We start from the raw sequence: 26,006 nt of genomic DNA on the forward strand, positions 1-26,006 counted from the left end.
AGTTCCCAGAGATGCTTAGCACTTGTTGGCCCTTTTGACTTCACTCTGCGGTCCAGCTCACCCCAAACCATCTCGATTGGGTTCAGGTCCGGTGACTGCAGAGGCCAGGTCATCTGGCGCAGCACCCCATCACTCTCCTTCTTGGTCAAATAGCCCTTACACAGCCTGGAGGTGTGTTTGGGGTCATTGTCCTGTTGAAAAATAAATGATGGTCCAACTAAACGCAAACCGGATGGAATAGCATGCCGCTGTAAGATGCTGTGGTAGCCATGCTGGTTCAGTATGCCTTCAATTTTGAATAAATCCCCAACAGTGTCCCCAGCAAAGCACCCCCACACCATCACACCTCCTCCTCCATGCATCACATTGGGAACCAGGCATGTAGAGTCCATCCGTTCACCTCTTCTGCGCCGCACAAAGACACGGTGGTTGGAACCAAAGATCTCAAACTTGGACTCCTCAGACCAAACCACAGATTTCCACTGGTCTAATGTCCATTCCTTGTGTTCTTTAGCCCAAACAAGTCTCTTCTGCTTGTTTCCTGTCCTCAGCAGTGGTTTCCTAGCAGCTATTTTACCATGAAGGCCTGATTCACACAGTCTCCTCTTAACAGTTGTTCTAGAGATGTGTCTGCAGCTAGAACTCTGTGTGGCATTGACCTGTTCTCTAATCTGAGCTGCTGTTAACCTGCGATTTCTGAGGCTGGTGACTCGGATGAACTTATTGTCCGCAGCAGAGGTGACTCTTGGTCTTCCTTTCCTGGGGCGGTCCTCATGTGAGCCAGTTTCTTTGTAGCGCTTGATGGTTTTTGCGACTGCACTTGGGGACACTTTCAAATTTTCCCAATTGTTCGGACTGACTGACCTTCATTTCTTAAAGTAATGATGGCCACTCGATTTTCTTTACTTAGCTACTTTTTTCTTGCCATAATACAAATTCTAACAGTCTATTCAGTAGGACTATCAGCTGTGTACTGTATCCACCTCCTGCACAACACAACTGATGGTTCCAACACCATTTATAAGGCTTGAAATCCCACTTATTAAACCTGACAGGGCACACCTGTGAAGTGAAAACCATTTCAGGTGACTACCTCTTGAAGCTCATCAACAGAATGCCAAGACTGTGCGGAGCAGTAATCAACGCAAAAGGTGGCTACTTTGAAGAACCTAGAATATAAGACATATTTTCAGTTGTTTCACACTTTTTTGTTCAGTATATAATTCCACATGTGTTAATTCATAGTTTTGATGCCTTCAGTATGAAGCTACAATATTCATAGTCATGAAAATAAAGAAAACTCTGAATGAGAAGGTGTATCCAAACTTTTGGTCTGTACTGTATATATATATCTATATATAACGTTAAGTATTTTGTCTTTTGTTTCCAAACTGATGTCAGAGGTTATGTTATTGTTGAATCTCATTTGTTGACTATATAGCTTGACCGTGTTTGCCTGGTAGAATAATTCAACATGTCTAATCACCTGGAAAGTGCTTTATAAGTCGAGTTTAATTGAGCCAAGGTAAAACGTACCAAAGCCAGCAGGCCACAATGCACCCATTTATTACCACTTATATGAATGGAATCACAAAGTAATTGTTTCAATTTTAAGAACAGATTTAAAATAAACTATTAACTATTAAATTATGTCTTAGTATTATGAGAAGCAGCAAGTCTGAGAGTAATTGTGTAAATGACTAACTCAATCTAAATTGCAAAAAGGTTAACACCAAATAATTATATATATTCTACTTTTAAAATGTGTTATAGGTGTGTAATTTCGATAACTAGGGAATTTTTTTACACATCACTGCTATGAGACTTTATTCTGGTTCCCTCACATAGGTCTGTAAGTGTACAAGGGGTGAGAGTGGTGAATTGCATGTTTCCACCTGTTGCATCTTCCATCACCATAAAACAAGTTTATACATGTATATATGTTATATATAGAGCCCATTTTAGCAACAAGACAATTCAAGGTGCTTTACATGATGAAAACACTGAATAAGGAAACATTTAAGCATATTAAAAGTTGGACTATATACAGACTATAATTAATGATGTTTCAGTTAATAGTTTAAATAGAACAATCAAAGGCAATGCTGAACAAATGGGTTTTTAATCTTGATTTAAAGAAACTCAGGGATTCAGTATTTTTGCAGCTTTACGGAAGTTTGATCCAGATTAGTAGAGCATAAGAACTGAATGCCTCTTTTCCATGTTTGGTTCTGATTCTGAGGATGCAGAGTAGAATTAAAGAGACGACCTGACTGGAAAGTTGATACAACAAATCTTGAATGTTTTTTGGTACCAAGCCAATCAGTCTATTCTCTGAGGTAAAGGGAGTCAGTGTGAGGACTTTAGATCTGGGGTGATGTGCTCTACTTTCTTAGTTTTAGTGAGGACGTGGGCAGCAGCGATCTGGATCAGCTGCAGCTGTCTGACTTTTTAGACAGATCTGTGAAGACACTGCTGAGGTAATCAGTTTGACTAAAGATAAACGTATGGATGAGATTTCTGAAAATCCTGCCGGGACATTAGTTCTGGGAATTCAGACGATAGAAGGCCGACTTATTGTCTTTAGTTGCCTCTCGAGGTTGAGGTTGGAGTCCATCATACACCCAGATTTCAGGCCTGATCAGTGCTTTCTAGCTCCTCTTTTGGTCCAAAAATAATTACTTGTGCCAAAACGATGGCACATCCACACATACATTTGTTCAGTGCATCTAGCCAGCGCTTGAATGGGTTCATAGTCCCCTTTTGACATAGCAACGTAGACTTGCGCGTCATCAGCCTTGTTATGATCAATAATAAAACGTATTTATAAATGCACTTAGTATAGGCACAACACTCAGCTTCAACAAGCCACCATTCACACCTACTTCCAAGTTCAGCTCATTAACTGAAGCATCCCAGACAGCAAAAAAAAATCTTCCTCTTTCATTATGATTTGATGGTGCAGAGGAAATAAATGCTGAGTGCTAAATACTGGAATGAGCCAAAGGTTTGACTTTAGTGATCAGACAGAACTCTAAAATTTTATTTGATCCAAAACTTGTCAAAGTATGTAAAAAGAATTATTGGAAGAAGGAACAGACACCTAATTTTCTATGTCTTCTAAAATCATATCTGCAGCCGAACCTTAATCGATTATTGTTTTGAAGACTTTATTATACATAGAAAATACAATTTCTGTCCACCTTGTTGTATTGTCAAGATGTAAAACATACTTTATCGCTGCTAAATGCATTACATAATAAGTCATGTTTTAAACCAGTTAATTTAAGATTTAGCAGAAACAAAAGAAAGCATTAAAATCTGTTTATTAACAAAGGTAGACCTTATTAAACACATCTGAATGGAATTCAAGTCCACATATTGAAAAATCTTGTCAAATAAATATTTTGCCTGGATCCTCAAAGGCATGGCTGATCTCTCAGCGTAAGAACATGAAGAAGAGTAAAAAAATGTATTAAATAGGCTGGCCCTGGGCCTGTTTTTCATGTCTTAAGAAGTGACACAAAGATTGATGAAAACTGGATGCAAATGATCCTCAGAGATGTGGGGGATTATAGAAAAGGCCCACATCACGCTTCACAGAAAGCTCAGTACTCACCACTCAAAGCACTGATCTGCAAAAAGGCTAAACTCCTCTGGTTGCCAACCCCCTACTTAAAGAAGCGTGGGATCCATTCACTCGGTCATTGTGTCAAGGTTACCTCAATGTCTTTGAAAAAAAAAAGTTTTTTGATTAAACCATGCACATTTCTTATGAAGTCTTTCTACTCAAATAGAGTTGTCTGGTGTAAGCATAAACCATACGTCCTGATTAGTTTAATGGCTTAAGTCATCAAGCAGGCCAGCTTAGTGTGAACCACTAATCAGGCACAAACGTATGCACACAGTCTGTTTCATCCGACAACAGATAATTCAACTTATTTATAAATACGTGATCAAGATTGCAGGTTCCAGTTAGCACACCAGTTAAGAAAACATGTAGCCTAAGCTACAAACCACACAGACTGAAACAAGTAGCATTTGTTTTATATATGTGTACTAAGAGTTTGCTTTAGTTTCTGGCTGGTGACCAACTAGGGTCGAATCAGTTGTCAAATATACCTCTAAAACCAGCCAAATGAGTCCTTGATTGCATTTTAGAGGTTTATCAACAAAAAATTAGGGATGGAATATTAGAAGCGCCATTTGTGGCGGTGCAAGCAGACTAAACAACAGATGTGGCTTGTGTGAGCCAGTGTGTGATTGTGTTCCGGTACATCACTGAATGCACCGCAGTGGAGAGATTCCTGGGCTTTTTCCTGCTAGAAGACAGGTCTGCAGAGGGCTTTGAAAAGCTTCTGAAAGAAAGGCTCCAACCGTTTAAACTGGAAAATAAACTAATTACCCAGACTTATGATGGAGCTGCGATGACGAGTGGTGCATCCTCTGGTTTGGAGGCTAGGCTGCGGGAACCCTTTCCTCATGTGCACTTTGTGCACTATTATGTCCATCAGTTAAACATGATCTTTTAACAGGCATGATAATCACGTACACCTGTCAGAATATTTTTTGCAAATCTTTTAGCTTTTGGAACCTTTTTTTTCCAAGCCCCTAAAAGAACTGCTGTCTTGGATGAAGTGGGCAGCAGGGGAATTTCAGCATCGGGCCAAATCCGGTGGTAGCTCAGTGTTGCAAAATAATGATTGAGCAGTCAAAGGCTCGCTTTGAGAAGGTCTGACATTTAAATTCATTTGAACTTATTAACCCAGATCTGTTCTCAGATTTTAACACCTGTTTTCCACAGACGTAATTGGACACCGCATTTCTCAATGATCTGCAATGGAAAACTGAAAGGTGAACTGATGGTGATGTACAGCAATGTGGAGTTTGAAGGGTTAACTTCTGCCCCATCACTGTTGAGGATGCCGACAGGGAACGATCTTCAGAGCCCTTTTTCAGAGAGCCTCAAGTTGACGCAAATAGCCATCACAACCCTGATGACATCTGCAGAGTCAGAAAGGTGTTTCAGTACTTTGAAGAGGATCAAGTCGTTTCTGCAGTTACATGGGATAGGAAAGGCTGGACATGCACTGTTTAGCAGGAGTTCATCCAGAGATCACCTGACTTAATGAGGTGGTTATTAACCTTTTTTGCATCCCAGAAAAGTTGCTGGAGTGAGCTTCTCTTTAAATAAGGTAGGCCTCATTTTAAAAATATCATATGTGTTGTTTGATTTTATTTTATCACCGTGATTGTGTGAGTGTGGTGGAGTGTTATGCAAAGCTGTTTGACTGGGGCAAAGTCATCTGAAATAATTACAGTTGAAACCCTTAATGCAAAGGAATTAAGTTGGACAACTGACAGAGGCTGTGGGTAAGCTTTGTTTTTGGTATATTTTGGTGGTTTGTTTGTTGTTTTACGGTTGTTTTTGAGCTGATAAAAGGACATGTCAATTTATGGCACGTTTTCTTTATTTCAAACTGGATTCTTCTGTTGTTGGAATCCAATCTGCAGCATGTTATTTATTATATATCTATATATATCTGTCAACAACCGCCACTGAGTAATACCATGTTTTACAGGTACCGTTATTTCATACACGCAGTGTAAGGATACCTCTGCTTCTGATTAATATCCATTCATCATAACCATTTTCAAGGCTGTTATCTTCCAAGTCTTCCCAATCCAAATATAAAATCAGCTTTAAAGTTTAACAAAATCTGAGATTGGACATTGGCCATAATATTCAGACTGTGGCATGTATTTTGATAATAAGCCAAAAATGATGGTTCTGCTTACCCCTTATGTCTGGTTAAAAATCTTAAAGTTGGGCAGCTTAGCTCTGTATTCAATCTGTTTCAGTAATTTAAGTAGATTTCACATGTGTGTCTTAAGACTTTGTTCTTCAGTGTAATGACAATTTTCTTGTCCCTTTTTTACAGCCAAACGTGTTGTAATAAAAAGGTAAGGAGCAACCTTAAAAGCCAGCTTTCACTGCTTGCAGCAAGCCTCCCATGATGTCTTGGAAAACAAATAACTTCTTGGAAAGAAACCAGGTCATATGAGAAATGTACACATTTATGCACTCTTTCCATCAGTAACAACAGGACAAAAGACAACTCAACTGAAAAAGAGGATTGTAAAACTTCATTTGCAGAAGCAACATTGTAGAAAAACAGATTGAATGGAAAAAAAGGAAGAGTGCAAAAAGTTAGTGTTGTGGGTGTTTTGTTCATGCCGTTAGCACTTCTGCCTTGATATACTTCTTTTAAAAAAAACTCCATAAATCTTTAACGGAAAAGCAATGCATAGATAGTATAGTCTATGTCAGAATACCTAAAATGGGTCTATTCCCTTTATAGTTTTTGAATGTTTTGACATTAAAGTTTATTTAACAAAGGGGAATACATACTCATACTTTACTTATGTTTATGCAGGCTGCCAGACAGCAAGAGAGAGCAAAACATAAGGCTGATCAAACAGAATCAATAGAGTACAGCAAAGGTTCTGTCATGGATCATGTTGGAAATGCTAGAGAGTTCTAAATATCAACTTTCTAATAATGTTGCCCTCATTTTAAATTGTTGAACCTCTGCTCCTAATATAAAACAAATGTTTGACAGATCAGTGAAAGGTCTTTCTGGACAGGATAAAATAACTTAAATGCAGAACTGTGAAATCCCAATAGCTCCTACCCTTTGCAGCATTTGTCAGTGTTACCATGACCACTTTAAATTTCTTACAAACCACACAAGAATTGTCAGACAGATCACACACAAAAAGAAGTTCTGTTTAGCATGTGTGTCAAGAACAAGCACGAACTCCCAAACCAGGACTGCAAGAACAGAATGATGACACTTAGGTCTGTCAGCTCTGGAAAAGAGAACAAATGTCTCTATTTTTGCCAAGAATGCATTGGACTTGAGGCTAAAAAACATTTTGAATGTTGCTAAAAAGAAAGGGTCCATTGTCAAAAATCTGCATTTGGAACTCCAATCTTTACAGAAATCATAGATTGAAAATCGGCTGCCATAGTATTGAACATGCTAACATTAGCCTAGAACTTCTCCACATTGTCAGCGTTTCAGAGTTCACCAAGCACTCTAGCTATATACTCGGCTCTAAACGACTCTATGTAGTTTGGGTCAGAACAATGAAATAATCTGGAAAAGCAGTTGAGAGCGTGAGAATTCATAGAGCTAAACTAACATCACCCTACAGGGTACAAGTTAGGCGATGCATGAGGGTAAGCTAGCTTACTATAGTGGTCATATACAAAATTAGCCGAGTGTGTAGTGATTTAATGGTTGAAAATATCAGTTATTGTAAGATGTATGCTGTGTGTGTTTCAGATGGCTGTCCTGTTGCAAATTTGTCACTCTATACCATCAGTTTGGCAGCATACCAGTGGAGGAATATTATTGTTCCTGAATTCACAGCGAAAAAGTATAAACCAATAATCCGTTTCCTTAAAGCTTTAAGCAAATGTGTGCCCTTAATGAAGAACGGGGCAACCTGCAGTTGCAAGGGAGCTTGTATGGTCCAAATTAAGAGAGGTGGAAGAATATCATTTGCCTGTAAAAAAGTGATTTTGGAACAAAAAGAAAAAACATTTAGGTACACCCACAATACGTAATTGTTGCAACATACGTGATAAACAATCAGTCACTGCCAAAAGAGATAGCATTGATGCTAACTGGCTGTGAAGGAGACAACAGCGTTCATTTAAGAAAATCCTTGTTCGTTCAAAGCTTAATTTGCACAGACAAGGTAACTCCCACCGATGGGCATATTTTATGTAACTCCCAAAGTCACAAAACACAATGGGATCCAGAAACAGTGGCTGAGGCGAATCAACTCTCCCTCACATTACTCATCTGCCGGTGCTGATAATGGAGTCCTTTGGTCAAACGACTTCCAATTAATTTGGTTCGAATCACTACATCGCTTTGGTGTTCACTGGTACCTTTTAACCCCTCACCTAGCCAATCAGAGACCGACAGTCTTCTGAAGCTGGATTTTCAGCTCAACTTGCTTGGAGCCCCAGCCAAGTAGGTATTAAAAAAGGATGTGGTACAAAGTAAGCATTACTAATGGAAAACCCTGATAACAGAGTAGAGTAGAGTTGAGTTGAGTCGAGCCATGCTGAGTGGGTACTAGTGGAACAGGGGCTTGTAAAAAGAAGCTGATACAAAGTAACTATTACTATGGAAAACCCTAATAACCGAGTACAGCCAAGTTGAGTGCGCTGAGTCAGTACTTGAGGAAAACGGGGTTAAAGTGTTGAGTCAGGTTTATCTTTATAAACATGCAATAAAGCAGCCTGTTTATGGAGTTTAATAAGCCCTACAAAGTTTGTTTATTCAAAAAAAACAAAAACAAAAACATTTATAAACTGGAAAAAATTAAAGCTGAAACTGAAGGTAAAATTTTGATCTTGAAATCTGAAAAATAAATAACTTCCTTTTTAGGTCTTAAAAAGCCTTAAATACCTCCAGATTTCCGATACAAGGTCTAAGATAAAAAACAAAACAAATAAGCAACATATTCTCTGCCAATATTTGTAAATTTAACAAGTAGGCAGATCATACTTTGTAAATCTCTATTTACATACGACATCTTGTTTCAGACACCCATGTTTACTTGTCCCAACAAGGTTTAGTACTGTTCAAATCTCTCCCCCATCTGTTGGTATTCAACAGCAGCAAAACTAATTCTGGCATTTCCCCCGCCTGGAACCAATGCTTGCAAAGCCAGACGTTTATAACGCTGAATTCCAATACATTTGACTGAGAGGCAACGCAAGTTAACAAATTGGATAGAAGGTATCTATCTAAAAAGCATTCTCCCAGGACTGTGTTGAATGTTTTATGAGGAAAAGGTAAAGTGAAATGCAGACTACAAGAAAAATAAAGGTGTTGTTCGGATGAAGATGCAGCAGCAAAGGCAGAATAGAGCAGACAGCAAAAAGGGATATAATGTCGGCAGTCTGTATCAGACCTAATAAGAACATCATGGTCAGAGTGCTATGGCTCATAGAAAGGATGTTTGATTAAAAACACACAATTTCACGCTGCGTTCACTGTTTGCCCCTGAGGTTCATTTCCCTCCAAAGTGAGTTACAGAATGCTTGACACGAACGACACGTCCAAACATCCTCTGACAAGCAAAGAAGACAAATGAACTGGTTATGACATTGCAGTGGTCCTTTGGGTTTTTACAAATGACTTCTCATATGCCTCCTAGTCGCATATGTCTGCACCCTGTCTAATGAGGGCTTCTGATAGGAGGACGGTTCAATAACTAATGAAAGGAGAACCTTGTTCTCTTATTATAGCCCACACGGCTGACACTAAGCATTGTATAAGGTTTTGGAAACTGCTGCACAGTGACACACACTTATTAAAAAGCGAGTTCAAAAAGGCATTTGATAGACTCTACAGTGCCTGTTCCTCCCAAATGTGTGCTGGGATTATTTTCTGGGTTCAAAAGCAAGAGACACATCTAATTAATAGGGCCGACAACAACAGCAGCCACCAAAGTGGCTGAACACTGAATATTGGAAGAGATAGAAAATGTTGAAAAAGTTAAATTTTGCCAATATGGTATTAGCAGTGATTTTTCAAGGTGGTTTAAAAATAACACCAGCCATGTCATGGGTTTAAGAGGTAACAATAAAAATAACTGGAAAATTCACCCTTAGCATCCTGTTTAGTGAAGTGTGTGTCGGAAAGACAGTTGGCCAGATTTTGTGAGCAGTTGGCTGTCATCTTAGTGATCGTATCGTGCTTCTGACCTTCAACATATCATTCTGTATCAGACAGTCTGAGTGGTACGTCAGCTCCCATTTGGCCTCATTTCTCAGCCTGTTTAAATATTGCTCATGTTCATTTTACATCATGAACCACAGTAAAACGACTGCACTCATTTATACATCTGATGTAACTAGGGCACGTTTTTAAATATCCATCATGAGCTGAATGTGATGTGTAACATTAGGATGCTGCTCTTAATCTCCCTCAGCAAGAACATAATTGAGCAGTCGAAAATGCGGCAATCCAAAGATGGTTTCCTTGGTTTTATATTGCGCTTAAAGACCCAGAAAAATGGATGTAATTCAATTAATGTTCTAAGGGGTTAACATTAATGGGAAATAGTAAAGAAACCTACTGTGCTGGTTAAATGCACAGTTACTGCCAACATCACCTGTGTGCATCAGTTAATGAAGATTTTTCAAGCTCTCCATTTAAAAGTTCAAATGATCCTTTCAAAGTTTTCAAAACCAACAAGGAAAAACCGTGTGATGTAGCTTATTTCCTGCCTGGATATACATATAAGAGGTTTACAAGTCGTCGTCCCACTTAAGTCAAATATCAAGGCGTTTGCACCAAATCAAGTCTGAACTCTAAAAAATTCAAATTAGCGTGTTTGCATCAGATGCATGCCGTCTTATTTGCCTGAAACACAGAACTGATGTAGGTTGATGTAGGCACAATCGATACTACGATGACAACTGCGATCCAATATATTGTGCAGCTCTAATTCTTATGAATTATTACTAGTTGGCAAATATCCCTGGAAAATAAATCAAAGGCACCCAGTACGACGAAAACATGTCCCATTCAGAGGTGCCGTCTGTGGCTTCCTTACTGTAAAGGTTTGCTTGTTTGCAGCATTACATAAAACAAATGAACTTGGAATTTATTATTAACTTGTTTCACAGGTAAGTACTGTCAAGAAACATTACAAAGTGCACATATGTCTATAACAATGATGACCAGTCATTTGTACACAATACAGTAACATCATCTATTCAAATCTACACTTAACGAGTTACATTCGCTCATAATTATATGAGATAAAAATTGTTAATGAAAGTCGAGTCCTAGACCTGTAGTCTTGGTCGAATCTTTAGTCTTTAGACCACAAGTACAAGTCTAATGGCTTTTTTAAATGTGGCTTCAGCGCTGTTTGAGTTCAAGATGCAGACTTCAGTCTAATCTCTGACATATCAGCAAGTCTATAATGCAGACCAGCTTCTTTACAAGCATTTAGCTTCTATAAACTTGTGCCTCTGAGTTAATAACTGATTTTGGAAAAAAAGAATTTGGAATCAATTGATAAAGTTTTATGCTTATAAAATTAACAGTCAATCAAACCCTCACATGTTTATTCTGCCTAAACTACATAGTCGTTATTCTTTATACTCCATTAATTTGATTGCTCTGACACATGTTTAGGATGTACCCTATCTCTCACCCAATGACTGCAGATGGGCATCAGCTCCCCATGAGCCTGAAGGATTAGGCAGGTATGGAAAATCAATGGATGGGTAGATTTTTCCTAATACTTAAAAGTGAAAAAAGGTGGATTGCTCCTTCCGGGTCGAAGGTCAGGTATTTACCTGTGGACGAGTTTAAGTATCTTGCTCATGAGTGATGGTATGATGGAGCAGGCGCTTTTCAACCTTTAAAATTACATCCACAGTGAAAAAGAGACTGTATAGGATGCTGCCACTTGTCCACAGAGGATTTACTGAAACTGTATTAAAATATGTTATGAGCTGAATTATGAAACAGTTACTTCAAAACAAGAGAGTAGAGATGCGAGGGTTAGGGTACAACCATATCCAGCTGCTCTGAATGAAAACAACATTAGGAAGACCAAGGTGCCAGTTTATTGAAGTCAGTTGCTGTATGTGTTAAATCAGAAATATCATTAGAAACTGGAGTCTCCCCTGCAGAAATTCTAGTTTAGACAAAATACCTGTCAAGAGAAACTGATGCTTTTGCATCCAGAATGTAATTAGTGTGTGAGCTAAGTAGGACACACTCACAATGTTTCCCCCACCATGTGTCCTGTCTTGGCATTTTAGGCACACTCTCAATGCTCATGTGCAATGTAATACTGATGAAACAGTTTTCTTTATTGGTTGTATAATTTAAAACTTGGTAGCATTAGTTATGACACTGATTTTTCTGATGTATTAAATTAGGAACCACATTTTGTAAATGCCTATTCCGAAATGACTCGGGTCGGACACCAACAATTTCTATTGGGACAGTCATATTATAAACAAGTGGATTCCACAATAAAATAAACACCGTTCTTCCTTTTGTAAGATTCACTTGGGGTGCAAACAAAGTGATCTTTGAGTAAATTCTGCACATGTTCATACCAGACTCTTCAAAAAAAGAAGGTTCAGACAAGATTTTGCAAACAGAAAATAACTAATTAGTGCAACTACTGTAATTCTTCATAATGTACTATTCTGTACGAGTCCACTTCCTTACACACTGACCTTAAAACTGTGCATATCTTGCCTGAGGCTGTGCATTTTTTATTTTATAAGCTGTTATGGTATGGCTTAGCAGCTACAGCATAACAGTTCATACTACTACTCATCCTATAAAAGAGGTTGAATATGGTAAATAGCCTGCACTTGTATAACACTTCACATTACAATCATTCATCCACTCACATTCATACTTTGACAGTAATAGGCTACATTGTAGCCACAGCTGCCCTGGGGCAGACTGACAGATGTGGGGGTGCCACCCGGCCCTCTGACCACCATAAGCAAGCAAGGCTTGCCCAAGGACACAGCGACTGAGAAGGATGGAGCAGGGGTTCAAACTGACAACCCATCGGTTACAGGATGAACCCCTACTACCTGAGCCACCTGAGCCCCAGCAGCTAAAAAGCACCCGGAAAGAGGGCTTTACCCTCGTCTCCTTTTAAATTCCAGTTAGGTTCTATTTAAAAGAGAAAAAGAACATCTGAGAAACAAAACCAGTTTTTTGGTCAGGTGGCAAACTGGCTCTACACTCTGGAAAGAGCCCAAACATGTTGAATGTAATGGCTCTCTAACAGCTTTTGTCAGGCTAGATTGTTGCTATTTGTAAGTAATATTGTTATGCTCATCTCTTAAAAAATACAGGGCAATAACTTATTTTCCTAAATCGCAATCAATTAACTTTTATTTGAGTAAATTAATAATGTAAAGGTTGCAATTATTTTTCAGTTCAGATACAAATGACTGCATGTCATCACCAAAAGATAATGTCTTTTCTTTATGTTGGGTCTCTTAGAAGAAACTATAAGGACACATTCAAATTTGATGTGTAATTAATGGAAATAGTTTATACTTAGACCACATATAAAAGGCATTGCCATTTTCATAATTTACATATATTTACAACAAATGACTGCAATGTTTCATTATTCAATCAATAAATCTAATCCAAAAAGGCATGTACAATATGTTAAAGATTTAATTTATGCATGAAGATGATTTAGTTACTGGTAGTGTAACTACCTGGCGTAGTTGAAGAGGCGGCTGTCCCACAGACTGTGCTCCCCTCTTGGCGGTGAGTGGAAGAAGCATGAGTCAGATCCATCAAAGCCATTAAGGCCATCCTCTGTGTTCTTGGAGGCATGACTGTGGACCACATCCAGCAGCACCACAATGCCCATTGAATGAGCTACATCAATCAGCTCCTTCAGTTCATCTGGGGTACCATAGCGACTACGTGGATAGAAGACAGACACATAGATTAAATGAATGAAAATATGTAAATTAAGATTGGATTTTCACTAAACAAAACTGATCCATGACACAATCTAATCTCCACTGTATCACTAATCGTAGTCAGTGTATACATATAAAAAAAATAAATAAAAAAAGAACAAAAGTATGTTTACATCACACCAATTCTATTTCATTATCTAGACCTGCAGCGCCTTGCAAAAGTATTTTTAATCAGTGATGTTAAATAACTAATCAACACCACCTTTGTCTAAACATAATTATAAAAGCAGCTGTTCTGTGATGGCATCAGAGGTTTGCAGGAGAAAATGAACAAAGAGTCTCATTAGTGGGAGATGCAGGACAACCATAAGTCATGCTCTTTACAAATACGGCCTTTATAAAAGAGTGGCAAGAAGAAAGCCGTTATTCCGTGAAAACCATAAAACGTCAGACAGGCCAGGCAAGAAGAACATTTATGGTATAGACCCATGGTAACTCTGGAGGAGCTTCGGAGATCCACAGCTCAAGTGGGAAAACCTATTGACTGAAAGTTGTTGAAATAAAGCCATGTAGGAGACACAGCATACATGTGGGGAAGGGTCCTCTGGCCAGATGTGGCCAAAACAGAACTTTTTTGCTTACAAGCAAAATGTTGTATAACAGAAAGCTAACAACGCACACCATCTCCACTAAGAAACATGTTGGTGGTAACATCATGCTGTGGAGATGCTTCTCTATAGAAGGGACCGGGAAGTTGGTAAGGGTCAACAGAAAGATGGATAGAGTTAAATACAGGGTAGTCCTGGAAGAAAACATAACAGAGGCTGCAAAAGACTTGAGATTGGGGGGCAGAGGCTTACCTTCAAACAGGGCAATGACCCTAAACACACAGCAGGAGCTACAATGAAAAGGTTTAGACAGAAGCTTGTTCCCATTGAAAGTAAGTGGCCAAACTTAAAAATTGATGTTTACAGCGCTTTACCTCATAATTGACTGAGCTTGAGGAATTTTGAATGGACAAACATTTCAGATTTCTCTAGATGTGAAAAACTCCTAGAGACATACCTCAAAAAGACTAGTAGTCAAAGGTATGACAGAAAAGTACTGACACAGGGCAATGAATAGTAATGCAGTAATGAATGTTGTAACATTACTAAATGTGAGAAATATTCAAGGGGTATAAATACTGTTGCAAGGCACTGTAACTACGCTAGCAACAAAACCGCTGTAAATAGTCCTGTGCAAACACAAGTTCAGGTCTACATACGGATATATTTTATTCCACACACCAGCAAAAACCTTTTAAAGACATTTGATCATTTTGTGTAATGACTTATTTACAGTCCTTAAACTAAAAATACACTTTACATACTTTTTCCATACACTCCTCAGATTGCCCTCTTTCTGTGCTTCAAACCATCACAAAATCAGCTTTCTTGAAAAACAGGAAAAACAATTTCACCCCTTGTCTCAGTATACAGTCACTAAGGGTTTAAATTTGCCAATCAGATTAATAAAGATTGAAATTACAATATATTGTGTCATCAATGATGCTGGATAAAAAGAAGGAACGAGGTTCTCTGAAAGATGATAAAGACTCACACTGGTCTGTCTTTATCTGTGAATCCCCCCACTATATGGATTAACAGCAAACATGTTTACAGAGAGATTATTGATGGTGCCAGACTGTCTAACCTTGATTTGAGGTGACTGCGCTGAAGCGGCTCACTCAGTTTATGACAGAGTGCAGTTACAGATACTACATGGAGCGGATAAAACTGTATAAATGGGGAAACTCTGCAACAAATACACCTTTGAGTTCTAATCCCTCATAGTTCACTCCCGGCTGATTTGCTAACACCTGTGGTTACTGAAGCAGGTCATGGATCTCTATAGCGTAAGCCGAACAAATGTGGCTCAGAAGATTCATCTCACTGCATTTATTTATTTTTATTTACTTTTTGGTCAGAATATGACAGGGGAGTCTTGTTCAGCATGGTAATTTCTGAATTAATGCACAAATGCTGTCTGCAGGAGGATATGAAATGTGAATATGGATGAGTTTCTGCACTATATATGAGCATATTAATTCTATTTCCAAACAAGAACCCAATGAATAATATATCTATTGCAGTTTGAAGAATGCAGACAATACAAATCATAATTTAGAATAATTCACTTTGTTAACAGTACAGATATTAAAATAAAGCTTTACCTGGAAGCAGCAAAGAAGCTTGTAATCTGATATCCAAAACTTGCATAGTAGGCATGTTCCATGATCGCCATCAACTGAATACAATTGTAACCTGGATGAACAAGAAATTGAGATTAAAAAGTCATTAATAATTTTTCCATATACAGTGTCTGGCACAATTATTCGTGGCACTTGACATTTTTCACATTTTGTCACATAAAAAATACAACATAAAAGGTATTTTATTGTGACTTTATGTGACAACTAACAGTGTTGTGCATGATTGTGAATTGAATTTATTGGCATACATGAAAAAGGATATGTGCAGTGGAAAAGTAAGGATACACATCACCCTGAACGAACCATGAAACATGGTGGTGGCGGCATCACGCTGTAAGGGAGTTTTTTTTTTTTCCATCGACAGGAATGTTAACACAAGTTAATGGAAAGCTAGTTGGAGCTAAAATACAAGGCAATTCTGCAAATGTCTTGAGATTGAGGCAGAGGTTCAACATCTGGCTGGACAATGACTCTAAATAAAGAGCCAGAGCTGTACAACCATTCAGTCTAATGTTACAACCACAATCCATCTTGCATTTTATTTAACATTTTCTTTACAGTCAGATAAGTGTTGCTGGTATTTGAATTCAGACCATCTAAGTAAATACTTTGTAGATCCATGTAGCAACCAGTAATATAATCACGGTCAATAACGTAATATCTACCAAAAAAGTAATCATTTTGTCCATTTTAAATGAAATAAGGTCAATAATGTAATAACTTAAGAACTGCAAAATTCTATTTAATTATTTAATTTTTGGGCCAATAACAATATAAACATTGGCCAAGAATAGATTAGTTTTATAACAGTTCGATCATTTGAAAATGTAATGGAAAGTTGATTATTTTAGCTGTTTTTGTGCAGGTGGCTCAACAAAAGTAGGCATGGTTGATGTCAGTCATATTCATTTGTCAAGGGTGCGTTGTTTGTTGCACTTGCTTGCAGTAATTATGGTTTTAAGTGCCATAATTTTATTTGCTTAGCTATGTGCATTTATAATTTGATATATGGAGGACTATTATTTAATAAATTACTACAAAGAGGGTGTGGTACTTAGATCAAATGCACAAAAATTGAGGAAGAGAGCAATGGTTATGTGACAAGTGCTTGCTTGGCATTAACTAGCTACTGATGTAAAAATTATTACATTCTAAAATATATTATGTTATTGGTTAAAATGAACTTATAAAATTATTGGCAAGTTATTAAATTATTTGCTCAACGACTGAAACATCTGCATATTCTTCTTTGCAAAATAGCTAAAGCTCAGTCAAATACGATGGGTATTGTCTATGAGCATAAACTTTTCAAGTCTAGCCAGATTCTCCTTAACCTATAGGGCTGGACTTTTACTAGGCCAGATCTGGCTGCATATTTGGGGAAGTTGTACTGGTGGAAGAGGACCTTGAAGAAGTGTTATTTCTTTGCTTCCAGATGTCTGAGGAAATTAATTATCTTTGCTTGATAAAAATCTTTAAAAAAAATTCTGAACTCTTGTAGGAACAAAATCAGAGGGTAAAACGTTATGGAAAAACTCAGAAGACTGAACAAAATCTAATGCAATAGCAGGCTTTATTTTTCCCCCACACATGACAAGCGAAAGACAAGGAGTTCCTCAGGCAAACTGATATAGGCATTACTAGCTGCATAAAATGTTCCCCCAGTGGTTTGATAGACTCCATCTCTCTTATTTCAAACACGTCTTGGATCAGTAAAACAATAACTTTATACTTCTAGTCCCGAAACAGAGGCGAGCCAAGCAAAGCTTGCCTTATCATGTGCATCGCAAATGTGCAGCATCTCCACTTTTTAAGGCCAATGTGATGCACTTTCTGCTTTTCACTGCCTCCCCTACAGCAGTTGAGATTAAGTTTAAACTCGGGTCAAACTCAGTTCATGTTGCCGAAAGGGTGTGAGAGTTTATGATTTGGTGATTACACTTGGATGTCTTTTTATGTAGAGGGGCTTCCAAGTTATATTATTGAAATACACACATAGTTCACGACTTCAAATGTCAATTATTGACATTGATTAGTACTTTAAATTGTTACTTTTTCAAAGCTCTGCCCCAATTCATGGCTTTTCCATCCATCAATATTGCCATCAACTCTGACAAGGTTCATGTCTAGGATGGTGTGCTCAAGTTGATGTAACGTTTCCAATTTTGGCAACATATATTGTGTAGGGCAAAAGGTTAAATTCATAATTTTGCACTGCGTTGTAGTTTGTGGTTGTTACATGACAAAATATGGAAAAGATCACTTTTGCAGAGCACTGTATGGAACATCGTTTCCAGATAAAGTGGGTAAAACTGCTAAATCATGTATGATGATAAAATAAAAATTGAATAAGTTTGACAGCATGAAAGAGCTCAGAGCATTACATCATTTCTATTTGGATGTTCGTCTTCTCATGTAAAAATTGGTGGGGGTGGTTCTCAGTCCTGTCAGCTTCTCCATTCATATGATTCATTTAACAGCACCCGCTGCTAGAATCGTTTCCAAATCAAGTATGCAGTAAATTGGCCACACGGTAAAAAAGAAGCAGTGCAAAGCTGCAATGAAAGTGTCCTGAGTACCATTTGATAGTGTCCCTTATTTGGATGCATTCTGCTGCATTAATTTAACACAGAAAGCATCTGAAAACCTAGTTTCTTTTATTTCTGCAAAACCTGATTCTATGTGACCTGTGCCAGTCGAAGTGTACTAATGAGCTCCAGGCATTTTCTCTTTGACACCAGCTTTAGCACCTTCATACAAGCTCAGGCAAAAGGGAAACACCGTGTATTAGAGTTAGGAGGTCGTATACGACATTTCAAAAGACCTAGAAAAACAGTGTCTATGAATAAGAGAACTACAGGCTTCTAAAGTGCCACTGAGCACTCCGTTGGGAGGCCCCAAGGTTTTTCATTGTTGTCTGAAGCACATTTATTTATATATATCTTTTCAGGCTAGAGGGGGAAGGAGAAAACTTTACCTCTGAAGGAGTGTGACAAAGCAGTAGGGTGAGAGGAAGTTTCTCTTTTTTATATTTATATATGTACACCCTCCTCAGTCAAGAAAAAGAAATGGCAAGCAGAGTCAGCCATCACTGGAGACGATGAAATTTAGTCTCCTAGTGAATCCTATTGTGCAAAATCCCTGAGCTGCTGCAGGTGGATTCTTTGACAGCATTTAATCTGGTAGCTTCTTTACCCGCTAAACAAGATGACACAAGCAGGCAAACAGCATTTATCACACGTCTCCTGGTGTGCTGCCCCAGTCATATTGGTGCTTACGTACAAAATAATACAAAGCTTATGTAGAGCTGCAAGACAACACCTTCAGTGAATTTAACTAATGACATTTATATTTAGGTTCAGTTATTACACAAATTATTTGTTCATTGTGGTACAAGACCCCATATATTTCAATACCTGTACAATTGATTTTTACAGTTGAAAGAAGATATTTTACGTGGTCTTTTAATACAGTAAATATCTGTATTTTTTGTCACTGTCTGACATTAAATCAGACTAAACCTTTAGGTCAGTTTTGCTGTGTGCTGTGACTTCAGCTTCGAAGGCCTTTTTATAAAATGCTGCCCAAAGGTCAGTGATCCCTTTAGGTCATGTCAGTACACAGGATATAGGCTTGCTTAGGTGATTTTATGCACAGGGAGTGTGACAGGTCTGTGACAGAGAAATACTGCTCCTGCAGGAACAGTGGCACTCACTGCACTAACGCCTGTCTGCCATGTTATGTGTAGTGCTGACAGAAACACTGGCAGTTATTAATAACAAAGGATAAAAAAGAAGGAGTGGAAATTCTCTAAATTTCTTGCTTTGTTAGCAGATAGGTGGGTCAGAATTGTGTATGTCAATGGAGTTTTACAATCACTTGTTTACATTCACCTTTTCCCTGGCTTGAGAAGATGTAATTAATTATAACTCAACATAAAGAGTTTTAAACTGAATGAATAACAAAATAATTAAGATGCCCTACGAAGGGAAATAAACCCATCTATGGTGCTTTTTCACATCTTACCTAAATCTTTTATTCGAGGAAGCACGTTGTGCGTGAAGTTCGTGTACGAAGCAACCTTCGGTTCTGGGGACCCGATGCCAACATGGGCTTCATAAATTCTCAGGCTCATGGGTTTCTTTGGCCGAGGATGGATGTGCTGCAGAAGGACAAGCAAAACAGCAAGTTAATGATAAAGATAATGCACCAGCACATTTACAAAGTAACAATAAACAATATAATCAAATGAATGTGAGCACCTCTGCTCAAACATTCAGTCAGTCAGTCATTTTCTACCGCTTATTCCATAGTGGGTCATGGGGAAGCTGGTACCTATCTGTGGGCAGGAGGCGGGGTACACCCTGGACAGGTCGCCTGTCCATCACAGGGCAACACACAAACAACCGTGCACAATTAACAGGCTGTAGGAGGAAGCCAGAGTACCCAGAAAGAACCCACGCATGCACAGGGAGAACATGCAAACTCCATGCAGTTTTTCTGCATGCAAGAGAACCCACGCATGCACGGGGAGAACATGAAAACTCCATGCAGAAAGACCCCCGGCCAGGGGTTGAACCCAGAACCTTCTTGCTGCAAGGCAACAGTGCTACCAATTGCTCCACCGTGCAGCCCAGAATGGATCTCTTTATAGTGATTTCCAAAAATACTCAGAACTCTTGAATTTCTTTCACATTTAGTCATGTTACAGCCACAAACCTCCATGTATTTTATTGCCATTTTATGTTTAGAGCCAATGTAAAGTTGTGCACAATTGTAAAGTGAAGGGAAAATAAAACATCGCTTGTCACCAATAAAAAGACACCATACATGTTTATCTGTGTATATGTACTCAGCACACTTTAATCTGATACCTCTATCACAATTTCATAAAACCAATTGCCTTTGGAAGTCACCTAATAAAGTAACTGATTAGTCAGTTAGCAAATGGAGTCTATGTGTTTATGATTACATCTCAGCTGGTCTGTGAATGCCAAACAAACAGCATCATTGAGACCAGGAAAGACAGCAGACAGGTCAGGAATAAAGTTGTAGATAGGTTTAGAGCAAGAGCAAAGAGACCTTTTGTAACTGTGGAAGAGCTGTAGAGATCAACAGCTCAGGTGGGAGAATCTGTTGACAGGATAACTACTGGTTGTTCACACAACAAATCAGGGCTTTATGGTAGAGTGGCAAAAAGAAAGTCATTTTTGAAAGACAGTTATAATAAGTCTCTTTTGATGTTTGTCACAGGCCTTACAACAGAGGCAGCAAACATGACAGAAGGTGCCCTGGCCAGATAAGAGCAAAATTCAATATTTTTCCCTATATGCAAAACACAATGCTTGGCAAAAAACACTGTACCTCATCATCTGGAAATATAATAATGGAATGCTTTAGATTTAGCACATTAATGTGTTAGAACAGGGGTGTCCAAACTTTTTGACACAGTCGCCAAAGTCACCATGTCAACTGTACTGTGGGTCAAAAAATATAAAAATTAAAAAAGTGTTTTGCAAGCATTAAAGGAAAGGCACCCAGTTTGCAAATTTGGACTAAAATGAAACATTTCTGAAGAAGTTTAGTCAATTCTCAGAAATCAGTACAGGGTTTGCTCTTTGTAGGCCCATTTGTAGTAATTATTCAAGTTTAATAAATTAATTAAAAGCAGATTTGGGTTAACCAAAGTCGGCTTTTCAGTCACTGGCAACATGTGGTCCTTTTTACCATGAAATTAAAGTGTATAAAAAGGGGTTATTGAAAGACAAATACTGTGTGTTGCACCTAATGTGTTCCCTTAGAAGATTTTAAATGTTTTTTTGCAGCACTGGTGGCTTTTATTCTTCAAATTTTTTCAACAGTAAACTGACAGAAAAGGGGTGGAGAGAGGGGCCACAAATGGCCCCCGGGCCACACTTTGAATACTCTTGTGTTAGAATAACCCAGTTACCTAGATCCATTTGGGAATCTGTGGTAGGACTTACAAATTGGTGTTCAGACACGCTCTGTTTTATATGACTAACAGTTGCAACATGTGCAAAGCTTGTACAGACGGAGCCAAAGATACTTGCTGTAGCGAAAATTTGGACATACAAACTGACACCCAAGGGTCAGTCAGTCAGTCATTTTCTACCGCTTATTCCATAGTGGGTCGCGGGGGAGCTGGTGCCTATCTCCAGCAGTCTATGGGCAAGAGGCGGGGTACCAAGGGTTCTGAATACAAATGCATACCACACTTGTGCAGATTTCTATTTGTAACAAAAAAAATTAAATCAAGTATCATTTTATGTACAGTTTATGTACTACTTGCCTTGGCCTAATCACATAAAATCCTACTAAATTAGCTTAAATTTTGTGATTGTAGCTTGGCAAAATGTAAAAAATAAGGTGTATGAATATGTTTGCAAGGCACTGTCTCTATAGTTCCCCCAGTATGTGTTATAAAACAGGAGAGCTGCTTGTTTTATATATAGACCAAATTTCCTGATAGCTACCCAGAAGGCCTTGAACCCTCTAGCTGAAGTGCATGATTGAGGCACTTGTAAATAAAACAAATATAAACGCCAGTGATAGACCCTCTTTAATTAAAATGGTGCCAAATAGCCAATGATAAGTGAAGCAAGGTGGACGTTAATAGCCTCTTAGTTCTTTTCCCTTGTTCACTCTTGAGCTAAGAACATCAAGTAGCATTGAAACACATTCAGACCCTCTCAAAATCAGTTTTATCTATAAACCACTTTAAGAATAAAACAACCGCTTTCCATAAAGATGTAAAGCTCATTTAAAATGAGGCATCAAACTATCAAAGCTGTGGTGAGGCTTTTAACAAATAAAAACAATGAATTATAAATTAAGAGATTAGCTTTTGATGGCCATAGCACATTTTCGCCCCTGTGAGTGGGAACTGTTATACACTCCTGATTAAAGTCTTAAGAATAGGGAAAAAGTTACAAGTATTAGAAGTTCACTCTGCTGGATCACAACTACAATGTAAGCTGACTTATAATAGAGCTGCATATCCCCAATGCACCCAAACAAAGAAAGCCTAAATACACCTTAAAGTGTCAAAATATGCTCAGTAGCAAGTAGCCATACTGTTCTTGTTGATCACCTCCGAAATTTATTTATGCATACTTTGTTTATGCAACCGTTTCCAGTAGGCCTGTGGGAACATTGCTCCATGTGGTGAAAGTGGCTTCATGAAGGGCTGCCACAGTCTGGAACCGACATCTAGTTTTTTAAACATCCTTTGTCTTCCATCCCAAATATGTTTTTAATGAGATTTAAATCAGGGACGCATGCAAGATGATCAGGGTTGCTACTTTCCTGAAAGAGCTCCTTTATAATGGCATAAGGATGTTGTCGTTGTATTGCTAAGAAAAACAATGCTTGTGGCACATGACTAAAGAATTTGAAAGAAAGTAGGAAAGAAAATATAAAAACAATGCAAAAATATAAAAACAACAGGTTGACACAACACAGATGACATCACACATAACATATACCATTTGCAATAAGCGAAAGTGCAAGCTGTGTTCAGATAGAGACTGCAGTTATTGCATTTTGTTATTTTATATTCTGTTCAGAAGTATGGGATGGGGGTGCAGGGGAGGTCAGCTTCGGGTTGTGAATGTAACTCCTCAAATGTGAGTATGTGTGCGTATATTTGGACTCAGCATCCACAGAGTCCAAGACTGGGTGCTTGGTTCCCACAATTTTCTGTGCAGCGTTCATCACACAGGGGGTCATTGGGGAAGCGAGGCTGGCAGGGGGCATGGAGGCTACAGCTCTGGGAAAAAAGCTGTTCTTCAGCCTGTTAGTCCATATTTTAATGGTGCAGTACCTCTTCCCAGATGGCAGTGGAACAAAAGGGGAATGTCCTGGGTGGCTGCTGTCCATGCAGATAGATGGTGCTCCTCTCCTCAGCATGCAGTCGACATAAACAGAGTCCAAGTCCGGGTGGTCAGTTCCCACAATCTTTTGTGCGGCCTTAATCACACACGACAGATCCTGTCTTCTGCTTTGAAGCATCTCCACCACACTTTACAGCTTTGACAGTGGAGGCTCTCTGTGGTGCCTCTATAAAGAGCAGCTGTGGAGCCAGACCAGCCTGCTTCAGCTTCCTCTGCTGGGCCCTTGTTACCAGGTCAGCTGTATTCAGTGACCATGTCAGATCCTTGGTGACGTAAGTGCCAAGAAAAGTCTACTCTCTCTACCTCCTCACTGCTGATGTAGAGAGGGGAGCGCTGAAGCTCTCCTGGGGCCTCATTTACAAATTGTGCATATGCACAAAAACATTGCAGTGCAATGCTTTACACACAACTCAGTATGTAGAAAAACAAATGTTGCATGAAAGTCTGAGGTAATCCAAACTTTTGACCTGCACCATGTGAACATGTGCCCAGGCCATGCAAACTTTTTTAATCGAAAACAAAACTACAGAAAACTAAAACTGACTTAAATACACCAGATTATGAGTTCATTCAGTTTTATTTAATTCATGGAGCATCAAACCCGATGTTTTTTCATGAGATTGAGCTTTTAAGGTTTAAACCCGAGCGGTGAAACTGAATCACATTTTGCCTCATATGATAATAGACCTAAAAAATGATCAAAAAAAACCTTAGTCGGATGTAAACCTTAAAACTTCCTCTGTTTTTTTCACATGTAGATGGTAATGTGGATCGGTCCGTGCAGTTAGGAGCATAAAATGCATGTGAATCATCTACAGGGCATTCGTAAAGTTTTGCGAAACTGGGGAATGATGGCTTTGGCACAGCTAGAGGACATCGCCAATGGAAGAAGTCAGAGGGAAGGTTTTTTTTTCAGAGATCGTACTCACCTGCTGGTACAAGATGATGCATGGCTTATTAGCCGGTTTAGATTGCCCAGGGCAACTTTTTTGGAGCTCTGCATGGAACTGGCCTCAGTGTTGCAGAAGGAAACTAGGAGGAACCGTGTGTCGCAGGTGCCAGTTCAAGTTCTCACTACGCTGCCATTCCTTCAGATTAAATTTTTTTCTTTTTCTCATCAAAAATGGCCTGACTCCACTTACAGGGGTTGGACAATGAAACTGAAACACCTGGTTTTAGACCACAATAATTTATTAGTATGGTGTAGGGCCTCCTTTTGCGGCCAATACAGCGTCAATTCGTCTTGGGAATGACATATACAAGTCCTGCACAGTGGTCAGAGGGATTTTAAGCTATTCTTCTTGCAGGATAGTGTCCAGGTCACTACGTGATACTGATGGAGGAAAACGTTTCCTGACTCGCTCCTCCAAAACACCCCAAAGTGGCTCAATAATATTTAGATCTGCTGACTGTGCAGGCCATGAGAGATGTTCAACTTCACTTTCATGTTCATCAAACCAATCTTTCACCAGTCTTGCTGTGTGTATTGGTGCATTGTCATCCTGATACTCGGCACCGCCTTCAGGATACAATGTTTGAACCATTGGATGCACATGGTCCTCAAGAATGGTTCGGTAGTCCTTGGCAGTGACGCGCCCATCTAGCACAAGTATTTGGCCGAGGGAATGCCATGATATGGCAGCCCAAACCATCACTGATCCACCCCCCTGCTTCACTCTGGGCATGCAACAGTCTGGGTGGTACGCTTCTTTGGGGCTTCTCCACACCGTAACTCTCCCGGATGTGGGGAAAACAGTAAAGGTAGACTCATCAGAGAACAATACATGTTTCACATTGTCCACTGCCCAAGATTTGTGCTCCTTGCACCATTGAAACCGACGTTTGGCATTGGCATGAGTGACCAAAGGTCTGGCTATAGCAGCCCGGCCGTGTATATTGACCCTGTGGAACTCCCGACGGACAGTTCTGGTGGAAACAGGAGAGTTGAGGTGCACATTTAATTCTGCCGTGATTTGGGCAGCCGTGGTTTTATGCTTTTTGGATACAATCCGGGTTAGCACCCGAACATCTCTTTCAGACAGCTTCCTCTTGCATCCACAGTTAATCCTGTTGGATGTGGTTCGTCCTTCTTGGTGGTATGCTGACATTACCCTGGATACCGTGGCTCTTGATACATCACAAAGACTTGCTGTCTTGGTCACAGATGCACCAGCAAGACGTGCACCAACAATTTGTCCTCTTTTGAACTCTGGTATGTCACCCATAATGTTGTGTGCATTTCAATATTTTGAGCAAAACAGTGCTCTTACCCTGCTAATTGAACCTTCACAATCTGCTCTCACTGGTG

The 26,006-nt window shown here is 39.0% G+C and overlaps 1 protein-coding gene across 1 annotated transcript in view; it reads right to left on the reverse strand.

Annotated features, from left to right (window-relative positions):
* The window catches only part of gbe1b (glucan (1,4-alpha-), branching enzyme 1b), a 157,254-nt gene that overhangs the window by 97,730 nt on the left and 33,518 nt on the right, over window positions 1–26,006 (reverse strand). Inside the window, exons 5-7 of the mRNA XM_047391742.1 lie at window positions 19,812–19,947; window positions 15,747–15,837; window positions 13,319–13,528 (exon numbers count right to left, since the gene is read on the reverse strand). Of these exons, the coding sequence (XP_047247698.1) occupies window positions 13,319–13,528; window positions 15,747–15,837; window positions 19,812–19,947 (437 nt within the window). The remainder of the gene's footprint in view (window positions 1–13,318; window positions 13,529–15,746; window positions 15,838–19,811; window positions 19,948–26,006) is intronic.

This window comes from Girardinichthys multiradiatus, chromosome 18 (genome assembly GCF_021462225.1).
Source record: "Girardinichthys multiradiatus isolate DD_20200921_A chromosome 18, DD_fGirMul_XY1, whole genome shotgun sequence".
Classification (NCBI taxonomy): Eukaryota; Metazoa; Chordata; class Actinopteri; order Cyprinodontiformes; family Goodeidae; genus Girardinichthys; species Girardinichthys multiradiatus.